This window comes from Tiliqua scincoides, chromosome 3 (genome assembly GCF_035046505.1).
Source record: "Tiliqua scincoides isolate rTilSci1 chromosome 3, rTilSci1.hap2, whole genome shotgun sequence".
NCBI classification, from domain to species: domain Eukaryota; kingdom Metazoa; phylum Chordata; class Lepidosauria; order Squamata; family Scincidae; genus Tiliqua; species Tiliqua scincoides.
Genome location: NC_089823.1, coordinates 178,821,342 through 178,837,363, shown reverse-complemented (window position 1 = coordinate 178,837,363; position 16,022 = coordinate 178,821,342). Strand labels below are relative to the sequence as shown.

General features: G+C 44.7%; 1 protein-coding gene across 1 annotated transcript; it reads right to left on the bottom strand.

Annotated features, from left to right (window-relative positions):
* Positions 1–674: 674 nt before the first annotated feature.
* SPMIP5 (sperm microtubule inner protein 5) lies at positions 675–14,819 on the bottom strand. Its single transcript, XM_066621456.1, has 5 exons — positions 14,762–14,819; positions 12,610–12,831; positions 4,916–5,102; positions 3,086–3,183; positions 675–835 (listed from the first exon to the last, which is right to left on the bottom strand). The coding sequence occupies exons 1-5, from the start codon at positions 14,817–14,819 to the stop codon at positions 675–677; spliced, it is 726 nt and encodes a 241-aa protein (XP_066477553.1).
* Positions 14,820–16,022: the final 1,203 nt, after the last annotated feature.

Here is a 16,022-nt window from a genome sequence, read left to right as displayed (position 1 = left end):
AAATGGTTAATCTCATGCTCCAAGTGTTGTGTAAGAATAATGAAAGGGCTGTTTATGGTTGGACAGATTGAAATAGTGTACAACCTCATAATGGTACAACCTGATGAATTTTAAACTAGGTTTAGTTAGGGCCCAATCCTATCCAACTTTCCAGTAGTGATGCAATTGCAATGCAACAAGGCCTCTGCGCCATCTTTGCGGAGATAGGCCGGCGCATGGACATGAGCTGGCCTCCCTGTGCTGACCATGCTCCTGTCAAATTATTTTAATCCTTGACCCTAACTTAAATACATTACTCTTACTCCAAAGTGTTGAATCCATTTAGAAATAACTGATCTGAGGTATTTCATTCTGCCAGTTTTATTTCACAGCACTTGATATTTCATTTTTACACTTCCTCAATTATAAAAGAAACTACTATATATTTTGAATTTTTGATTCCTGAGAGAGTCATCAGAACAATATTTTTCTAGTGCAAATTCAGTTTACAAGCTGTGTCATGGTTCCCAACAGCCACCACAACACACCCCTGCAAGTGAAACGGATATGCTACATTTCTTATTTGAAATACTTACAATCCCTCTGACTAGGAACATGATCAAATAGAGAATCCTTCATGTTCATCTCAGTCATTTCTGTACGTTTTTAATTGTCTGTTGCCAAAGTTCAAAACATTACACATCTGCGGCTTTCTTCTCATTCACCAGCTGCTCCAGAGCCTGTTCAGCCTTGCGTTTCTTGGCAAGATAAGCCCCATAGTTCTCATCCATGTGATTGCAAACAGAACAGCTTCGGGAAATGTTGCCAAATGTCCTTCCAATGCCAGAACGTTCATCTGAAAGACATAAAGGTGTATTTCAGGGCTGGTCTAGCCATGAGGAGAACTGAAGCAGCTGCTCCAAGCTGCAGGCTAGAAGAGGCAATGAACTAATGCAGAATATCCCACCATGTCCACCTCTGCCTCCCTCCAGCCCACTGCCCACCCAGCCAATTCACCCCGAACTGTGATCCTTTTCTTGCCCAGTTAAAGTGAACGAGAAGGGATGAGAACAGCAGCAACTAACCTCTTCCTCTACTGCAGTTGTTCCCAACCTTTATTTGGGACGCTACCCCCTTAAGAAGGGTAGTAGCCTGACCAGAGACCTATAGGTGCCATTAGTATGGCACTTATGGGTTTCACCACCACCAACGCCAAATGCAAGTACGTAAAAAAACCCCATCTTACTTACATGCATTCGGCGGCAGTGGCAACTGCAGCAAAACCTGGAAGTGTTGTACTAATCACACCTATGGGTCCCTGGTTGGGTTGCTACGCTCCTTAATGGGGTAGCGCCTCAAACAAAGGTTGGGAACGCCGCCCTGGACGGTCGCAACACCCAGGTTGGGAAATACTGCTCAAGTGCTACTGTCACAAGCAACTGCAGTTGGTAGTACTGGAGAAAGGAAGTGGAGTGATCCTGTTCTAATCACTTCCTCCCAGGAAAGTGAGCAAAACAGGATCACTTTGCCTCTTCTGCTCCCAAAGCCACGTGACAACTGCGTTCCATTAGGGAGTCTAAACCTCCATGTTCTCAGTAGCTAAAAGAGGCAGAGGCCCACATTGTGATGTCTCCAGTCCATAAGGTGAAATATATTGACTCACCATGAACACTGAACTTACGTTTTAATCCAGTGGACTCTCAGTTTATACCCAGTAAATAATTATAAAGCTTGAAAATTTCTTATATATCTTTTATGTATATATTATTAACAACCCCTGGGGGCTGGGGGATTAAAATAGGCCCTCAGCTTGGCTGCACTTGTCGTAAGAGGAGACTAAACAGCCACCGGGTAGATGGGACTCGTTAGCCTGGGAAGGCAGCTCATCTGAGAGAAAGAAAACTCTAATCCCAAACCTCCACTGCCTTGTGGCTGCATCCAGTTACCGAAAAGGCTTCAGGAGTCAACCTCGAGGCAAAATCCGGACCCAGAGTCCCTGAGGCAGTTCGCGGCTGAACACAGACACGTTCTGGCAACTCCTGCAATGCCACTGGAACCAACCGTACTGGCTTCTGCCTTTCCATTGGACCATTTCAGCGACATAGAGAGGGGGGATTTGCTGCATGGGTAACAGTCTATCCTCCATATCTACCTTACCCAGGCTTCGCGCACTGGAGAGGGCACTCTGTTCCAGAACCACTATCAGAGCGCGATACCATAGTCTTCAGAGACTGAAAGATGCCAACATCATATTATTGTGATGCAAAAAGGAGTTCAGCCAACATATTTCTGAGAGCTGCAGATTATATGTCAAAGAGTCGCATGTAGCTCACAAGCTGCAGTTTGGCCACTCCTGAAATATACCCTGGTCCTAAAACACCAACATAGATATAATGGGATATTGATTCAGTGTTGAATCTTTTATCTCAGGGATGGCCAGATTGACATCCCAACCCAGGTTGGGGTTCCATGATTCCATGGAAGATGACCTCCACACACATATTCTCAGCCAAATGGGGAATCACATGCTCAAAATGGGTTCTTGCTCATATAGTTCTCCTCGCTGATCCAACTATTGGAGCCCTGTCCAAAAGGATAACATTCTAGTGTTGGAGTGTCTGAAAAGGAAGCACCGGGCTGAATTCACTCTTCTCTCTTCCTAGTAGCTGTTTTGTAGAATTTGGGATATTCTGAAAGATATTCTGGGGATACTCCCCAGGCAGAAACCAGAGGTCCCACATAAGAACTTTTATATCAAGGCACCTTCTCTGTGTTCAACAACAGGGTGAACAGGGAAATTCTCCAATGCTCTTGCCCCTCGCTCTACACTTCTTCTATTCCATTTCCTTCCTTTTCAAGTCTAAGGAGCGTGAGGAGGATGGTGGCTAGATGTCCTGCTGGGTACGAGGGGGAATGGCATTTAACACAACAAGGTCAAGGGAGCATTGGGGAGTACTAGCTTAGGTTCTAGGAGAATTTGGGCTAGCTGTGGAGACTGGGAATGGAGAAGGTAAACCCAGAATAAGACAAGCAAACACAATCCCCTGACTAGGCTCCCAGAAAATTGTAAGCTTTAAAGGAAAATACAGTATCCATAATGCCTTACGTGGAATATGACCAGTATACTTGGGCAGCATCCCCTCAGACCTATAGAATCTCTGCTGTGGGCGTGAGAACGTGGTCTTGGTTACATGTTCCTCTCCCCTAAATGAAAACACCATAATGAATTTCTAGAGATGTATTTGTTGTTTTCCAAATGTCTTAACTATCAATATTTTTTACATACTTTTCAGTCATGATTAAACCAAAAGTAAAAGTGAGTGTCTTGCCATGTTTCTCCTGTTTTCTTTTCTTGCTAACTGGTTAAACCCTTTTTCTTCCTTTTTTTTTTATTTAAAAAAGGCAAAATCCAGTCAGGGCTGTCTTTTTTTCCTGCTTTGCACATTTAACAAGGAAATATTAAATGTATAACAAGGCAAAACGTCAACAAGCGGTTGATTGATTGATTCCCTATCCATGTATCACAATGATGGAAAGAGTTATACCTGATGAACCATTGCTTTTGTACAGAGCAAAAGAGAGAGGCCCACAAATTTTGTTCATTGAATCTAGTAGTTCATCACTGTTCTAATGAGACAGACTTTGTGGCTTCCTGTTTCACAGTGCCAAAGTTACTGCAGCCCTTTTGTACCTTTCTAATGAGGACTTCTTTCAGAGGAGGAATGGCAGATAGCATATATTCATTGTAGCTACCTGTGTTCCCCCCCAAAGCTGTGTGGCTGAGCAACTCAAAGCTGAACTCCACACAGTATAGAACTCAGTAACTTGGACGTTTGGTATTGATGTGTGATGTCATTGCCAAGTATCCAGGACAGATTCTCAACAACATGGTGGAAGATAAGGGGCCTGCACACTGGCACAGATCTCTTTCAGGAAAATAGATAGCAATCTCTTTCCTCCAATCAAACCCAGGCTAAGGTTGGCCATCATGGGTTGGCCAAGCTGAGCACTGACCCAGAGCCCAGGATTATTAGAACATCAATTTCAAGGAGCAGTGGTGCAGAATAATGTGCTCTGGCTGCCACCATTTAAAAAAAACAAAAAACAATGATGCGACAGGCTTAGCCCATTGCCACATGACTGTAATGCAGCGATGGGAGAAGCACATTGCATTATTAATTTTTTTTTTTAAGTCAGTCACCAGCATAGCTGCTATGAAGCGTTCCAGACCGCTGGTGCCTGGCCATTTCGGGGCAGGAAGGGACTTAGTATAGGGACCATACAATCTGGTACCAACTCTGCCCATGTAAGCAAGGCTACACTCCAAAACAATCTCAGTCTCGCATCATTTTGAAATGGTTTCTTTCTGCCACCCTGTGTCTACAGTGGTTGTTTTAAATAAATGCATTCGTTCTATAATGAAGGCTATCCTTGCTGATCACAAGACTTACTTTTTTGGTTGACATTAGGAATCTGACAATTCTGTTTGTTGATCTTGGCTATTAACACTCACAGACCACTTTCTTAGGAAAAAAAATTAGCAACCCTAAATTCATATGAACACTCCCACTGACATTACCAAAATGATTTGTGCCAGTCTACAATCAACCACCCAGTTGCCCACTGTGAAGGATAAAATTGGTCACATGTAGGAAATCCTGAGAAGTTTTGGAAAGATATTAGAATGCATCAAGTTCCTCCAGTTTAAGTTCAGTGCAATTTTTTGGATTTTTTTAGACAGAATTTTCTCCTTTCCCAGTACATTAACACTTACTTACACAGAATGTCCAGGGAACAAAACATAAACTGTGCATGAAAAGGTACAACACACACACATATAATATCATAGATGAGTAAAGACCATTATAGAACATCCTTTGTACGTGGCTACTCGGATCCAGTGCTCTGCATTTCAAAGATCTTTATGCCAACATACTTGATGTCTGTGCTAGCAGGATCATGGCCGCCCTTCTCCAGCAAGTTCTTAAAATCTTGATAGCAATTTTCTGCCATAACGTGGTACCGCATTCCATGACCAAACTCTGTAACTTTGGACCTGGGCACAAATCCAGTCCAGCCTGGAATGGGTGGCTCCAGGAGACCTCGTCTTGTTTCTACAGGCCCTGCATTATGATGAAATGTAATATTTTAAAGTTTCTTGTTCTTAAAGATAATAATTAAAAAAGTAATCTATGGGTTCTAACAAAGAAAAAAAGCACCTAGAGCAACAGCTCCAAGATTTGGAAAGCATATGAAGGTTCTTTACATGCATGCCATGGTCATCCCAATGTTATGGTTTAATGCCACAGGACTTCCTACTCATCTCCATGAAACAAAACGTAATCAAGCACCAATGTTGGGACCTGATTTGTGCTGCATTTGCTTGGTGGCTCAATGCTTCATGGTAACAACAACCAGCAGGCCCATTAGAGACATATGGAATAGTGGGGTGGAATGGTGACATCCTGTAGTATACTATCAGTCAATCACTGCAGACCATTAACTGAAAAAAGAGGGAGAATACTCACTGAAGTTTCCCTTTAATACACCAAAAGCGCAAAATCAAGGGGCCAAGACAAAGAAATTTTTTACAAAAAGTATGATTTTCCTCAGCCAGTAAGAGAAATAACTGTTCTACATAGTTTCAGGGTTTATTATTAAATCTATTTATATATCAGTTCTAAAAAAAATTCACACAAAAGCACTTTATAATTAAGAACATAAAACCATATCCCCAAGTCAACAACAATACACACCAGCAATATAAAATCACCAGCTGAAAGAAAAAACCCCACTGTAAGACATTAAGCTAGAATCAGTTAGGTGCCTAGCAGAATATTTTGAGGACTTGTTTAAAAGCAACCAGTGTGACGGCCTGATGAACCTCCTCAGCAAAGTCTGTAGCTGTGCTCCATAAGCATATTTGCGCAAGTGATAGACTAGAGAGTAGGGTCTAGGCAAGCAAGGAATTTCTAAGATACCTTATTTTTCGCTCCATAAAACGCATTTCCCCCCCCCCCCCAAAAGTGGCTCTCTTATGGAGCGAATACTGCAAAAAAAAAAAAACAAAAAAACTCCGCCCCGGCCCCGCCCCCTGCCTGCTCTGCCCGGCTTCCCCGGGCAGTCAGAGGCTGAGCTGGCGGGGAGGGGCTCCTGCCTTCCCTCAGCGCCTGGCGGACTGTAGCAGCGCTGGACGGAGCGTGAGGGCGATGAGCAGGGCTCCAAGGCGCCGCAGCCCGCCAGAGCCTGAGCCTCGCAAGCCCGTGTGTCTACTCAGAAGTAAGTCTCAGAGTCACTGGGGCTCACTCCCAGGAAAGCATGGGTGGGGTGGCAGTCTCGCTGCCCAATCCTGTGCATGCCTACTCTGAAGTAAGTCCCATTAGAGTCAGGGGGGCTTACTCCCAGGAAAGCCTCTCTCTCCCCCCCCCCAAGCCTGGAGCATCACAGCTTCTCTCTTCTGCCCCCCAAACCTGGAGCATCACAGCCTCTCCCCCCCCCCAAAGCCTGGAGCATCACAGCCTCTCTCCCCCCCCCCCAAAGCCTGGAGCATCACAGCCTCTCTCTCTCCCCCCCCAAGCCTGGAGCATCACAGCTTCTCTCTTCTGCCCCCCAAACCTGGAGCATCACAGCCTCTCTCCCCCCCAAAGCCTGGAGCATCACAGCCTCTCTCCCCCCCCAAAGCCTGGAGCATCACAGCCTCTCTCTCTCTCCCCAAGCCTCTCTCTCCCCAAGCCTCTCTCTCCCCCCCCAAGCCTAGAGCATCACAGACTCTTCCCCCCCCAAACCTGGAGCATCACAACTTCTCTACAACGCAAACACTTTTCCCCCTCTCTCACACACACAGGCTGCCCCCTTCTCTTACACACACAGATGCTCTGCCCCCCCCCACACTCACACAGCAGGGGAGGGGCGCTTTCACTCACCTCATCCAGTATCTGAATGTAAGCCCCCCCCCTGCCATCATAAAGAAAAAACTGTCTCCTTGGTCAGAATGCCAGTGTTTGCTTATTGCACAAGCCCCAGGTAAGGCTCAGTTCTCACCATAAATCCAGAGGTTTGTTGTGTCTTGAGAATTCAAGTTGTGGTTGGACTTTCCACTTGTTCATTTGTATTGTATTGTATGGGAACTGGCGAGGAGGTAGATGTGGTGCCAGCAGTGGCCCCTTTAAGGGTAAGGCCTGGGCATCCAGCAGAGTGTGCTGCACAGCTGCAGCCACTGGAAGGCAATAGGGCCCTCAGGGATATAAGGAGTACCTGAGGCAGAAAGGGTTTGTGGGTTTTGGAGTGCAGGTTGGAGGTAGGAGAGGAGACTGACTTTATTGAATTTGGAATCTGACTGTGGCTTGTGACTGGACTTGGATACCCTGACGGATTTGACTGACCTACCGTACCTGGAACCTGACCTTGGACTGTAATTTGGCTTATTGGCTCTGGGCTCTGATTTGGCAACTGTGATTGATGGGACTGATTTACTTGGCATCTGTGGACTGGAACTGGACTCACTTTTGCTTGCTGCACTGGTGAGTTGCACAAGGGGGACTGATCAGCCTTAAGTGGGCACAAGGCCCAGTGGATTGGAATTTGGCAGAACATCATTGTAGCAGAAAGATAATGTGATACCCTATTTGTGTGCACCTGCTTTTGTGAGCCTTATAAATTCTGAGTTCTTGGGGTTTCCAGAAAACCAGAGTACTCAAACCCTTAAGTCTCTCCATTTGTTAATGATGGTGATAATGGTTCTTAATGCCACTGTTGACTGCTGTTCACTTTACATGGTTCAAGTGTTATTCTGTTATAGTTTATTAAATATTTTATTACACTATTTGGTTCAGAATATTTTTTCCTGTTTTCCTCCTCTAAAAACTAGGTGCGTCTTATGGAGCGAAAAATACGGTAGGTTCAAAATTAGAAATTTCAAGTGATACAATTAAGTACACAATTCCAATTGCAAAAAGCATACAGTTAAGGGTACAATCTTATACAAACTTACCTGGGAGTAAGCCCCATTGACTATAATGGGACTTACTTCTAAGTAGATATACATAGACATGGACTCTGACACAACAGGAAATACAATAGTGCTCCCCTTGGTTAACAAAGCAGCCAAGTGCAGATGTCACTCCATCAACTGTATACTCTGAAGCAATTTCCTCTGTGCACTTACCTGTGTTAGCTCAAACCGAGGCTATTATTGCCCAAGTTTTAATGGTTTAATGTTAGGGCAAACCCACCAGATGATAAATATTTAAGTTCCTGCAAGACATAAACATCTACTTTGTCTATCTTACAGCTTGGGATCAAGGCATTTGAGGAAATGTCTTCTCTGCACTGCAAAGAGATCAGATCAGTCAATCCTACAGGAAATCAACCCTGTTTGTTAAGCTGAAGCTGAAATACTTTGGTATTTCTCATGAGAAGGGAGGACTCTTTAGAAAAGACCCGGATGCTGGGGAAAAATTGAAGGCAAAAGGAGAAGGGGACAGCAGAGGGTGAGATGGTTAGTAGTGTCACAGAGGTAATGAACATGAATTTGGACAAACTCCGGAAGTTAGTGGTAGACGGGGGGGGGGGGGGCCTGGGATGCTGTGGTCCATGAGGTCACGAAGAGTCGGACATGACTTAACGACTGAACAACTCCTCTCATATGAACCAGCCTCTCCTCTGAGGTTGTGAGGGGACCATGCTGCATGTAATGCAGCTGTAATATCTGCTGCACTTTTCCTTTACAGCACATGCCTTATCTCGTCTGATCTTGGAAGCTAAGCAGGGTCAGGCCTGGTTAGTACTTGGATGGGAGACCGCCTGGGAATACTGGGTGCTGTAGGCTTATACCATAGTCTTTCGAGACTGAAGGTTGCCAACCATATTTCCTTTACAACATTCAGGCCACTCGTAGCCATGAATTTCCCGGGCAGAAGCCAGATTGGGTGTGACAAGAAGCAGGACTTACTGTTTGGTGGCACCATTATGCAACTCCTTCCCAGTACAATTAAGAACTATGCCTTCATGGTAGGACTATGCCCTCATTGGATGAGGCCTCAAAACTTATTTTTTACCATTTTTTCCCTCTTAAATATTTCTGGTGCTTAGCTTTTTTTTTGGTCTCTGCTACTTGCATTTTCTATTTTTATTCCTGTTAATTTTAGCTATGCTGCTATATCATAGGTTTTTAGCACTGTTTTATTGTGCATTGATACTTTACTATTTGTTGTAAACAGTCTCGAGTGCTCTATACTTTAGGAAGAAAGGTGGTATATAAACCCTTCAACTAGATATACAATATTTTTGAAAATGGATTCCAAAACGTGCACTACTTTATTTCTAGGGGACATCCACTAAAACTGAGTGTCAGGAGAGTTAGAACAGACAAAAGAAAATATTTCTTTACCCAGCATGTACTTAGTCTATGGAACTCCTTGCACAGAATGTGGTGATGGTGTCTGGCCTAGATGCCTTTAAAAGGGGTTTGGGCAGATTTCTGGAGGAAAAGTCCATCACAGGTTACAAACCATGATGGGTTACGTGCAAACACCTGGCTTTAGAAGTAGGTTACCAGGTGCCAGGGAATGCACCAGATTGTCACTAGTGAATGCCAGGTGCAAGGAAGTGGCACCAGGATCCAACTATATTGTCTTGTGTGCTCCCTGAGGTATCTAGTGAAATACAGAAAGCTGGACTAGATGGGCCTTTGGCCTGACCCAGCAGGGCTCTTATGTTCTATACCTCTTGGCTGTGATCTGGAGGTCATGGGATAGGTCCACGTAGCTGTAGATAAAATGTCAGACAGAAAGCAATTTCTATTGCTCTTGCCTGCAATAACAGAGCTATCAGAGTTCTTTGTCACGGCTTAGTGCTGCTAGTCTCAGATGACGTTTCTACAAAAGACTTGGAAAAACCTCCCTAGTACTTCTTCCAAAGAGAGAACCGTCATTACCCCCTTAAACACTACAATTCATCAATGCAGCTGTAATATCTGCTGCACTTTTCCTCTGCACCATTCAGGCCACACACAGGCTGCTGCTATGAATTTTCCTGGCAGCAGACTACAAAAACAAAAACAGCTTTTGCTACTAGAATTTGTCATCTGTACTCCATTACACAGGAACAAAGGCCAAGGTTTTCAGAAGGAAATCAAAGCTGCCTTAAGCTCTCTCATTTTATTAAAGGAAAAGGACAGAACAGAAAAATCACAGAGACAGTTTTGGCCACAAGAACTCACAGCAAATGGAACTCAACACTGCTAATCAGCCCTACTTCTTACTTGCAAAGTAAAATATAGCTCAGAAGGAATCATGGTTCCCTGTCCCCCTTAGGATACATTTCTAATGGCTCAAACATGGCCGCCTTATGGCTTGTTAGGGAGGAATCAGGAAATGCTAGTGACAAAGCTCGAAATAGGAGCTGAGAGTATCTCTAAGCCAGGGGTGCCCAAACCCTGGCCTGGGGCCACATGTGGCCCTCAGGGAGCCCCCAGTCTCCAATGAGCCTCTGGCCCTCCGGAGATTTGGTGGAGCCCGCACTGGCTCAACGCATCTGCTCTCAGCATCTCGCGTGAGCTGTGGGATGAGGGCTTCCTCCACTGCTTGCTGTTTCACGCCTGTGAAACAGCAAAGTAGCGGCAGCAAAGGAAAGGCCAGCTTTGCTTTGTGCAAGGCCTTTTATAGGCCTTGAGCTATTACAAAACCTTCATTCATCCATATAAGTTCATCTTTAATATATTCATTTATGTAAACTTATGCAAATTTATTCAAATTTTAAATGTAAATTAATTCTTTTTTTCCCCTGGCCCCCGACACAGTGTCAGAAAGATGATGTGGCCCTCCAGCCAAAAACTTTGGACACCCCCTGCTCTAAGCAATAAGATCAAATACAGAACTGACTTAAGTTGGTATGAAAATACAGGTAGAGTCTTGGCATTGCAGAGGTTCTGTTCCAGGAACCCCCATGGATGCTAAAAACCACAGATAAGCAAATCCATGGTCTGATCCACAGAGAACCTCTGGGACGAAACCAGAGGTCATATCTGGCAGGTCTTCTCAGTTGCAGGGAGGTTGCACACCACACGACTGAGAAGGCTGGCTGGAACCTTTAAGGCTCTGAGGTCCTTAGACCCAGGCTTTGCCATCTGTGGTGAAACAATCTGCGGATGATGTGTAACTGTACACTTTACTCTTCTTATATCTCTTTTCCCTATACTCAGGGTCAGTAAGTCGGGACCCTTGGACAAATGCTAGGGTCCAATGTTCTCACTGCTTTTCCCATACACTTTGTAAAAGCCATATTACAGCAACATGCAATGGTTCTAAAATGGGGAGGAGTCTCTTCAGTGACCCCAAGGAGACTTCCAGCTGGCTCCCAACTAGTGTTGGATACAGTGGAGACCATGACTCTCTGCTGAACCAGCGTTCTAGGATTGGGCTGTGAGAGACAGTTGACACTTTTACTTCCAGGTTTTTTCTCCTCTCCCACTCAATTTCCTAGTCTTCCTTCTCTAATTATCACCGCTACCTCAAACTTCTCAAGGCTCTATCTTCTTTTTTAAGAAATCTCAACCAGTATAGTAAAATCAGTTATCCAATTTAGGATGAATGGTTCCAAAGAGAAACAGAAGTGCCATGGAAACACAGGATCTTCAGTTCCACCCTCTGTTCTAGAATTCTCCACACTGTGGTCTTGTTGCTGGACAACAGCCTGTGGGTGGCCAAGCCTGCTGATGGAATTCCAGGAGGGCTAACCATTCTACGCCCTGCCTATGAATCTTTACTCTCCTCCCTTCTTTTATTTCCACCTAAACTGAAACTATACACTTAACAAAACCTATAAAACCAACAAATCATATTAATAACCACCAGCTTGCCATGCCATCTTCTGCTTACCCTGCAGATTGTTCCAGAAAGGAACTTACAATTCTTAACATACAAACGCACACACTCACACCCCCTCAGGTGCATGCTATTTCCAATCTCAAATGTCCAAAATTGACTTCTATGAGTATCCTACATGAGGGGCTTTTTTTCCAAAAGAAGTAACTGAGTCCAACTCAAGAGTCTCTGAAGTGACCCACTTCAACACCAGCCCAACAATGCACCAACAAAATCCTGCTACATGGACTCTGTTGTACTCTAGTAACATCAGAGCTCCCTGTTGTACTCTAGTACATTGCTTTCTCAAACTGTGGGTTGGGACCCACTAGGTGGGTCGTGAACCAATTTCAGGTGGGTAGCCATTCATTTCAAAGTTTTATTTTGAATCTATTAGACTTGATGCTACCATGGGATGTGACTGCGTTTGGGGAAAATGTTACAGACCTGTACTTTGAACAAGCTAATATGTATAGTCTCTTAACAATGATAGTAAATGGGACTTACTCCTGGGTAAGTGTGGGTAGGATTGCAGCCTAGATTTGTTAAAACTTTTCCTGCTTGATGATGTCGCTTCCAGTCATTACATCACTTCTGATGGGTCCTGACAGATTCTCATTCTAAAAAGTGGGTCTCAGTGCTAAATGTGTAAGAGCCAGTGCTCCAGAAGCAACAGAGCTCCCTGGTGGATAAGTATTTTGTAAAAGGTGATAACGTTTGCAGTGTGTGTGGCTACATTCAAGTTAGTTAGAAGTGACGCATACTGTACCCAGCACATAAGGATGACGTTTGTAATTATAGTCATCAAGTACATCTATCATCTCTTCATTGGAGCGAAGAGGTGGGAGCTGTGGTGTTGTAGCTGCTGCATGCTGCAGTTCACAGGTTTGCTGCTCTTTTCTCTCAGTAGCATTACGAAACGCATTCACACAATACACAGAATCGCTTCCAAAGCTAGTCCCAATTCGGTAGAATCTAAGAGGAATATAGCCTAGAAGAGGGATCAGAAGCAATTCAAAGCATCACTAAGAAGCCATCAATGGGATAGTCTCTGCTTACCAACAAAATAATAATCTTGAACCTGCACAGACACTGGAAACACTGAATAATTCCACTGCTTATGCATCATTTGTGTAAAGTGACCAGAAAGGGAGCCAATTATGTTCTGTGTAGTTGCAGCAAGTGTGTGAAAATGATTTAGGAGGTTTTCTTCAGCTCCAGGTTTTGGCAGTGATCACCCCTTCCCAGTCATCATCAACTTGTCATTTTGACATATCCTGCCACATAATTAAAGGCTATATAATTTAATATGTGCTGCATTTGTTTCTCTTTATTGGCTGTTTTCATTTGTAAACCACCTTGAGTTCCTGGAAGGACAAAAAGGTGGGGTGTAAATAAATACACACACACACACAGCATGAACTTTGTCTGGCTGCAGTTTGTCTTCCTACTCCAAACATAACAGTGTGCCAAACCCAAACCAGAAATGCCCACCTTTACTACAAATTCATCTCAGAACACCCAAGGTGCATTCCCACTGGACTCATCACATCTCACAAGTACATATCCATGCTTTTGGGAGGGTTGCTGATAGAGAGAGTGATCAGCAGGAAATGCCTGCGTATGTGAAGAGCGTGGGGAGGATACAAATGGTGAGTGAATTGGACCCTGTATATTCAGTGATATACAGATGTGAAAAGAGCCCCCCTCCCTGTGACTGGGCTGGACCACTGTGTAATTTGATGTTAAAGCACTTTTCACATACTCATAGTACTATACTATTATTCCTTATTATCTGAGGCTGCAATCCTAACCAGGTCTACTCAGAAGTAAGTCCTATTTTGTTCAATGGGGCTTACTCTCAGGAAAGTGTGGTTAAGGATTGCAGCCTAAATCCCCAGGTGGCCCCATGGGTCCCCTCAGATCTGTGCCCGCTATTGACCAGGTCCAGATTTGAGGAGACCTGTGTCAGGTCTCCTAGGCCAGGAGGGGGGATAAGATATGGTGGCAAGGCTTGCTGCCATCACCAACCCCTCCCATCCCTGCCTTACAGCATGTTTGTGACAGTGCATGCTGGCAGTGGGCTGGCATGAACCCTTCAGGATCTGGCTCTAAGGCTACCATTCCATCCACACTTTACTGAGAGTAAGTCCCAATGAATACAGTTAGACTTACCTCTGAGTAGACATGCATAGGATTGCACTGTAGAAGTCAAGAACAAGAGGATGGGAGAAAGGTGGAAGAAGGAAACACAGAGGAAGAGAATACCAGTACTTCAGTTTTGTGTTCTTGGATTTAGGCTGCAGTCCTATACACACCTATCTGGGAGTAAGTCCTGTTGAAACCAGTGGGGCTTACTTCTGAGTAGACATGCATACAATTACAGTAGGTAGGGTATGCTCCAAAGTGTATCAGAAAATAGTGGACTTTCAGCAGGAATTGGAAGCAAGTAAAAGAAAAGCCTTCAGACAAGGGTTTGGGGAGGGGACATAAGGGGCAGCAAGATAGCTCTTCAACAAGGATACAGGAGGGAGAACAAGAAGGACAATGAAGGCAGCAGCATCCTTGGGTAGGGAGATAAGGGGATAGGTCCTTGGCCTGAGGGCAGGTGACTGAGGCTGGAATCCTAACTACACTTTCCTGAGAGTAAACCCCATTGACTAAAATAGGACTTACTTCTGAGTAGACCTAGTTAGGATTGTGCCCTTAGTTGGGCACTTAATGATACAGCTTGCAGCACCTGTTGGCAATGCGATAGCTTCAGGAGGAGATAGGTACTAAGAATATCCACGCGCTAAGCAATACTTGTGCTAAGAGTGACCCTAGCAGGTAGTAGCACCATTATCCTTCTTGGCAAAAGTATTTTCTTTTCCACTGAGTTATCAGCTGAGAAACAGGGTCAACATTCAGACCAAGCCTACCTGTGTATCCTGGGATCAGAGGGTGGCATTCATCTACCTGCCGTCGAAATGCCGTCATGCTTTTTCAGGCTATGACAAAAAAAAAGGCACTGAATCCACACCCTAACATAGCAATTGTCAATCTTTTTCATCTCACAGCACACTAATAAGGCACTAAAATTGTCAAGGCACACCATGTTGCCAGTGGGGGTTCACATCCCCCATTGACCCTACTAATAAATGACCTTCCCCCAAATTCTTGTGGCATACCTGTGGCCCACTCATGGTACATTACTAGTTGGCAACCTCAGTCTCAAAAGACTATGGTATCAAGCTCTGAATGGTGGTTCTGGAACAGCGTCTAGTGTGGCTGAAAAGGCCAATTCGGGAGTGACAATCCCTTCCACACTGGGAGCAAGTGCAGTCTGTCCCTGGTCTGTCTCCCTGGCTATGGAGACAGAGTCCTTCTTTGCCTCAGACTGCTGGCCAAGTGTCTCTTCAAACTGGGAAAGGCCATGCTGTACAGCCTGCCTCCAAGCGGGCCACTCAGAGACGAGGGTTTCCCACCTGTTGAGGTCCACTCCTAAGGCCTTCAGATCTCTCTTGCAGCTGTGGTCTACCTATAGGGCACTTTCCCTGCACAAGTTCTCCATAGAGGAGATTCTTTGGGATCCATCCCTTCTCTCCCTCTGCAATCCTCCATTACCATGGCGAATTAACTATTAGTTGATCCACACTTAGTGATTGAAAACAGCTGCCTTAACATTACAAAGCCAATGAAAGACAGACTCAATTCAAAGTCTTCTACCACTTCAGTTCACAAACACCTGAAATTCATTCATTGGTGCATTCATCACATTCTCAATTTGTGTGAGTCGTTACAAAATAAGCTGAAAAGGAAAATTCTGTTTGAAACCTTGAGAAGAGTTACTCATGAGCCAACAGTTTGACTGAGGGCCCTATCCTATCCAACTTTCCAGCCTTGAGGAAAGGGAACAAGTGTTCCCTTACCTGGAGGAGGCCTCCATGATTGCCCCCCCCCATGTAGCACATGCCCCATTGGCATGGCTGCACTGGTGTTGGAAAACTGGCTAGGATTTAGCCCTCAGGCTGCAATCCTAGCCACACTTTGCTGAGAGTAAGCCCCATTGAACACAAGAGGACTTACTTCTAAGTAGTCATGCATAGGATTGGGCCCTCAGTTTAAGGCACAGCTTCCTGCGTAGGTGTCATCCAGCCAACATAGCTAAACATGGACCATCCCTTAGTGGGTGTCATTACT